The sequence below is a fragment of the Andrographis paniculata genome, unplaced genomic scaffold, assembly GCF_009805555.1.
Source record: "Andrographis paniculata isolate CXL003 unplaced genomic scaffold, ASM980555v1 Contig55END, whole genome shotgun sequence".
Lineage (NCBI taxonomy): Eukaryota > Viridiplantae > Streptophyta > Magnoliopsida > Lamiales > Acanthaceae > Andrographis > Andrographis paniculata.
In genome coordinates, this window is record NW_026137590.1 from 2,499,420 (window position 1) to 2,506,559 (window position 7,140).

A 7,140-nucleotide genomic window follows, 5' to 3' on the forward strand; every position below is an offset into this window, starting at 1 on the left:
GAGTTTATGTATGACTTATAAGTGTGATTTTTCTTCACATCTTCCACTATGTCCCTTGGTCTGCTTGCAGCGTTTCAAAAACTGCTCCACGGTTTCGTCTCCTTTCTGTTGGAGGTTAGTAAGGTCAGAAATTGTGACCTCCAATGACGGGTTGTAGAACCTTACGTGGAAGGCTTGCACTAGCTCCGCCCAAGTCTGTATTAAACCAGGTCTTAAGGTGGCATACCAGCTAAATGTGGTCCCTCGTTGAATTCTATGGGCGTCGAGACTTAGAGTGAGGAGCTGATCTCTATTTTGAGGCGTGGTTACCATAAGTCATTCCGACACCATGGTTGGCCCGAAATATGTTGTTCATATTTCCGGTGAAAGTTCGAAAAAGAATAGACAAGATCGGGAAAAAGATCGGAGGTTAATCGATTGAGAATTCGGCTGTTCGAGGACTGAAGTTCAAATGATTTTCCGAAGGATGCCGCTGCGGTTCGCCTGTGGAGGAGTTGTTGGAGAAGATGACAGGAGGGAGCTGCCGTCGGAGATCCGCAGCTGTCCAAAGCCGGTTCTTTGTGATTTCATTTGTTTTTACCTAACTCAATTCATTATGGTAGCCTTGATTTGTTTAATTAGTTTAATTCTAATTTCGTTTCGATTTAATATTGTCATGGTTTTATTCAAATTTTATTTGAATAATGTCTATCGACTCACCTAAAAGTTTGTCTCAAAGAAAACAGAATTCTAACCGATTTCATCAAAGATTTGAGAGATTCGAATATACAAATTTTCATATAATCTGTCCAGCATACACTTTCACGTAATTATGCTCGATGGAAGGAATACATATTTTTGCCTACAAAATACATCATAAACCCAATTTCTTATTATACGAACAGCCACACATTTTCACAAAAAGAAATTTATGCTCTATATTTACATGCACTTTTCAAAATTCTTTGGTGGTTGATCAATAATAAATTTTTCTAAAAACGAAAAAAGCTACATCATATCTATTTATTTATTTAAGTATATGTTCTCAAATATATATATATATATAATTTTTTCTCACAAAATATTGTATATGAAATTTTGACCTCATAGAGCTCCTTGTTCAATTTTTCGAATTCATTGGATTCATGATCCGAATGTGAATGGTTGAATTACTTATCCATCTATATATTGCTAACAATATTGAAACAATATTGAATTACTAGTCAAGCCGCTAAAATCACTAAAGTGGTGATGAATTCGGTCGCTAAAATGGATTCTACTGAGAGTTCATCTATTCCTAATCTCTAATGGAGAAAAAAACAAGAAAAGATCTATTTACAATCCTCAAAGTAGTTGGATTAATGGATTACCCAATTCGAAAGGATGGTAATCATAAAATCTTGACAAGTATACCTCATGAACTCTATTTTAATGAAGAACGGTGTATTTGTTTTGTGAAATAATTGAAAATGAAAAAATTTTATGTATAAGAAATTATATAAATATTTTAAAGATAATAAATATATATAATGTATTAATTTATTTTAAAAAATATGTAAAAAAAATAAAAATAAAAAGAACAAAGCTTGACTTTCAAATTCAATCGAAAAAAACACTAGGGATAGCTGGTTGGAAGTTTGAAGTTTACAAATACAAAAAAAATAAATTTAAATAATTACATGATGGAGACAAATAAATTCTGACGCAATATTTTAAAAATAAAATTAATTTTAAATATAATATTAAAAATAAATAATAAATATTTAATTGAACATATTTTTTTAGGAAAAAAAAAAAAAACTAATAAAATTCTGTCAACATTTTTGAAGCAAACAAACCCATGAACAGGAAGCCTAAAAATACATAAGCCACTTGAACTTACCCCTATCCAAGATCTTGATACTTTGGACAGGCAAAGTACATAAATGTTAATGGAGGCAGGCAGCCACAATTAACTATATAAAATTGAGGGCTATGACAAGAATGCACAACGCAAAAAACAGTCACAGAATCTGAGCGAGAGAGAGAGAGAGAGAGAGAGAGAGAGAGAGAGAGAGACTTCAATTCTACAACAAATGTGAGGTAAGATCAGAATCTGAAGAAGATCAACAGTGCTGTGATTATGGCAACCTAAAAGTAATAGTACCACTAAAAATAATGTAACAGCAACAGCAGCAGCAGCAGCAGCTCCACAGTACAGTGAGACTTACCCGACCCGACCCAGTAGTCTCCTTCTAACAGAACTTCCAATGGTTGCCACAGTTGACACACGTGACATACGTTGTCATCGGCTCATCTGCGCTCCTAGTCTGCATCTGGTAGTACGTGCATTCCTTCTTCTTGCACCTCCCGCAGGTGAACTCGTTCGTGCTCGCCTTTGGTGCTGCCGCGCGCTCGCTGTTGAACAATGCCTTCTGCTTCAGCTTCTCGTTCTGAGCTTGCCTGGCGTTGCTCGCCATCTGTTCTGGCGTAAGCTCAGGAATGTGGCGCGCCTCGATCTCCCCCACTAGAACTCTTCGCCGGAAGTCCGGGTTGTTGGCATCCTTAATGTTGAACATTATAGACCGGTATTTGAATTTATGGGTACCGTTGGACTTGCCCCACTTATCGAACATGGCAGTCTCCACGAGAACAGCCACCCGGTAAGGATCAGATCCATTCACCTGGCGTTTCACATGGTCGTCGGCATCTTCAACCTCAGTAGAGACTTTGCACAAGGATTCAGCAAGAATTTCACGGACTTTGTCGCGCAATGGATCTTTGCAGTAAACAAGGGAAGTCAGTTTTGGCGGGCCTCCGGGATTTGAGGCCGGGGCTGGTTTTTGCGCCATGGGTCTTGGCTTCTCAGCTTCAACTTTCTCTGGTTTTTGTGCCATGGATCTTGGCCTCTCTGATTCAACTTTCTCTGGTTTTTGCGACATGGGCCTTGGCTTCTCTGCTTCAGCTTTCTCAGTTTTGACGCTCAAGGAGGTTCCCAGCTTCATGGATTTGTTCGAATTTGGTGTAGTAGAATGATTGGTTCCATCAATCTTAGGTTTCTTTGAAGAATCCTGTTCAGGCTTAATAGAGTTTGTTCTTTTAATGCTCCTGGCCTCGCTCGTCTCCTTACTGGCAGACTTGGGTTTCACTGAATCAGCATCATCTGCAGTACTGTTGGAGTTTTTTGATGTTTCCTCAATTACAATATCCTTCCACATCTTAAACACACTGGAGGCCAGTGTCTTTATTTTGTCACTTCTGTGTTTGGTTAACTGGCGGATGCGTTTTCCAACCTGAAAAATGGTATTCAGGGAAAGAGAAACTAAACTACAAATTCATTATAGAAGAGATGGTGCAATCTAGCAACGAAAAATACTAAAGTGCTACATCAATGACCCACGCTAGATAGGGCCTGAGGTAAGGACTAATATGCTCGTGCCTCCACTCGCCACCCAAATAACTTACCATCCATTAGCATTTCAACTTTATAAGCAATACATCAAAAAGAGCAATAATGGAAAAAATGTATGAAACAGAACAAGAGAGAGAGAGAGAAAAAGAGATAGAGATGTAGACAGGGAGATATAGATAGAGGGATGGAGAGAGGGGGAGAGCTCCGATTGCCTATATGATATTAAAATAACAAGAAAAAGAAACCTCGCTTATGAAATGAAATAGGTATAAATATGCGCAGCTAGAGAAATCAATTATCTAGAGTTCTACATTTCATTAGTTTCTATATAATTATAAGAAACAAAAAAAGATTTAAAGACTATATCAACGAGCAGCTTCAAGTTTGAGAAACATTTTATTTGCTAGTTTCTCAAATCAAATTGAGCTATCTAACATAATAACTTCAGATATGTGCATACCCTAAGGGCGTGCTTACTATGAGGACTGGATCTGATTATTGGGCTCTGTTTACTTTTGATTTCAAAATTGTACTATTCATTAAAATTTTTCTTTCTTAAAAAAATATCACATCAAAAGTTATTTTTCATCTAAAATATTACGTCAACATTCTATTATCTATTTAAAACATCACATCCAACAACTATCTATATCACACGAAAACTCCAAAACACTTCCAAAGCATATCTTTAATCATTGTGTAAATTAATACAGTGGGATTAAATAATCCCATCCAGCAACCACACCCTAAAAATCACATCCTTGGGGTGTGGTTACTACAAAGAATTGGATGGGATTATCTAATCCTTGTGCATTAACTAATACATGGGGAGTAAATAATCCCAACTAATCCAAAGTAGTAAATAATCGTAAGTGTTCGAAAATGCTTCAGGTAAATATGTTTGAGCAATGTAAAGCTAATTTTTGATCTTCAAGTTCATCATATTGTGAGTAAGATTTAGATGGGAGTATTAATCAACGTGTTTGATTAAACTCCCCTTACACCATGTACTCACATAGTCAACTGTTTCAATCCGGCCAGAAAAGGAAAGTAAATTTTCAGTTCAAACCCTAGTACCAAATGATATTGCAGAGATAGCACAAAGAAGTTTCCAAGTGCTTGAGAGAGCAACCACATTTGGTTTCACATTTGTAACCAGAAGTTTTGGGCTTTAAAAGATTCTCAAAATCTGGGTAAAAAGATATCCGATGACCTCTTGCAACACAACTGTCATCTTTAAATGAAGGTAAACCAATTTACATAACTCATTTGACGACAATAAATGAATGTAAACCAATTTTTAGTGCACGTGACACATTGCCCAGAAAGCCCCTAAACAGTCAATGTATTCACTCATAAGCTTAAGCAAGTTCCAGAACCCACTTTTCCAACAATAAAGGAAAGTCGATAAACTTTTAGCACATGTGACACATTACCTTACCACCTCTCACCATTCATAAGCTTGTTTCGTTTACAGCACTTTTATTACAACAATAAATGAAAATCAATCAGTTCTTAGTACACGTGACACGTTTCCATTGACCTACCTACACAGTGACCTAATTCATTCATTCGTGTGGCCATTTACAGCACTCAATTTGCCAACAATAAAAGAAAATTGATCAATTTTTAGCACATGCGACACATTGCTTTGCCATAACCTAAACTGTCGGCCTATTCAAGCATAAGTTATTTTTGTTTCTTTCCATTTACATAACTCCCTTAGACAACAATAATTGGAAGTCATTAATTTTTAGCACACATGCCACGTTGCTGTACAACTCCCAAACTTCATAAGCTTGTGTCATACACAGCACTCACATTGACATCAACAATATAGTAACAACAATCAATTTTCAGCACACACCAGATGTTCTATACAAATCTCTAAACTGTTGCCCTACCACACACAAGCTTTCTTAAGGGCAGGATAATCAGATGCTCAATTTATTACAAGTCCTTGTACTAAGGCTTACCATATTAAGATGGGCAATAAGCTAATAACTCTTGAAAATAGAGAACCAGGCTAAATCGAAATCATGAATCAATCTTCTTGCATATAGAACATTTGCTCTATACAAAACAGTCCTGTTCTACAATTCCCAGTCTCATTCAACTTAACATATCTATCCCGGAAAGGATTTCATCACTTTGTTTTAGACACATCTTAAAATTGAAATCTAGAAATTCAAATATTGGTTTAGATGAAAACACCCTAGAATTGTTTCGAAGTTCATCTACCCTAATGGTTAACAATAAGTAAGATCATTACAGCATTCAATTACTATGTGAAAGAGGCAACCAGCTTCAGAATATGGGAACTCCATTGAACACAAACACATAAACGTAGACAAAAGAAAGAGTTTCAATACCTGTGTGGATCGCAAGATTTTATAAGTGACCGGAAACTTCTTGAGACACTCAAATGCATCAAGGCACCTATCCTCATCCTCGGGTGAATTCAGAGCTGCAGCTGCAGCCCTCTCCACAGACTCAAAAAGATCAACAAGCTCCTTCTCCATTATTCCTACTCAATCATACACAGAAATCACAAACAACTTAAAACAATTTTATCCAGATCGAATTAAAAATAAATAAACAATTAACAATACTACGCATAGTCTGCCGCATCATATACGTGCAAGATGTCTCTTTGACCATCGAACTACACATCAAACCGCTAATACATCCAAACATCGAACATGAATTTATCATCAATTGATTTCATCTACAGATATTCCATATATTTGTTAGAGAAACTTAGAGGGGGTCGAAAGCCCGACATTAGCCCCACCCACATCGAAATCTCCGTTTCAGTCGCAAAAAAACTTGAAAATCATCGAAAGAACGAAAAACTGCGAATGGGTGAGCCAATTTAGCTCGAAAACCAATCAGATTGTTGACCAAACGATAAATAAGTGCCCTCAAAATTACATACCGTAATGCAAGCTTTGAAATCAAAAGCTGAGAACGAGAAAAATCGAATTCAGCATCTGCCGGTGCTCCCACAGAAGCCTAAACCTGAAACCCTAGTTCCCGGTGCCGAGGCTGCCTCCTTGAAATATATACCATCGAGGCGAGAGACTAAGATTGTTGGGGTGTAGCGCGTGATTTATTTGACGGTCACGATGGGCCCCGCATGGGGGCAATCCAATCCGACGGATACAAATTGATTTCCGAATCAAGATAATTCAGGCGTCGTGTGACTCGTGTCGTTAACAGCTGCCGGTCCGGCCTAGTCAGACCGGCTTCTAACTCGTTGGTCCGAGATAATTCGGAGTAGGCTTGGTTCGGGGCTTTGGCCCGACTAACTTTATACTTCTTCGGTTAGGGTCACATTTACTTTTTCACACTTAATATTAAAAATATCCTTATGTATTATAATACGCTAATAGAAGTATTTTTGTAATTTTTTATTAATTTGTATTATGTTTTGACATAATAATTAATATTTAAATATCAATACGCATAACGTAAATGAGACCCTTAGAGCCGGATGGAGGTAGTATAATTTATTTTTACTTTGTTCACCCAAATAATTTTTACTAATATAATTTCAATATATACTTCATCCTTCTCATGTATGGTGATTTTTTACTTTACCATAAACACACGGAAAATAATTAAAAATATATTAGTGAAAATAATACTTATTTAATAAAAATAATTTTGGTAAAAAGTAAGGCTAAATGATTTTTTTGCCCTAGTGAGTATATTATTGTAAAAAATAGTGGCAATTGTGTAATAATAATGAAAAAGTATGAATAGTT

The 7,140-nt window shown here is 36.5% G+C and overlaps 1 protein-coding gene across 4 annotated transcripts; it reads right to left on the bottom strand.

Moving 5' to 3' along the window:
* Window positions 1-1,820: 1,820 nt before the first annotated feature.
* On the bottom strand, window positions 1,821-6,460 carry LOC127256310 (transcription elongation factor TFIIS). Of its 4 annotated transcripts, none has more exons than XM_051282267.1 (4): window positions 6,309-6,460; window positions 6,009-6,098; window positions 5,743-5,897; window positions 1,821-3,251 (listed from the first exon to the last, which is right to left on the bottom strand). In XM_051282267.1, exons 3-4 carry the CDS (start codon window positions 5,890-5,892, stop codon window positions 2,214-2,216), a joined length of 1,188 nt encoding a protein of 395 aa, XP_051138224.1. In that variant the 5' UTR covers window positions 5,893-5,897; window positions 6,009-6,098; window positions 6,309-6,460; the 3' UTR covers window positions 1,821-2,213. The 4 variants fall into 4 exon arrangements, with proteins under 4 accessions (XP_051138224.1, XP_051138222.1, XP_051138221.1 ...); XM_051282265.1 differs by having other exon boundaries at window positions 5,986-6,098; XM_051282264.1 differs by having other exon boundaries at window positions 5,983-6,098.
* Window positions 6,461-7,140: the final 680 nt, after the last annotated feature.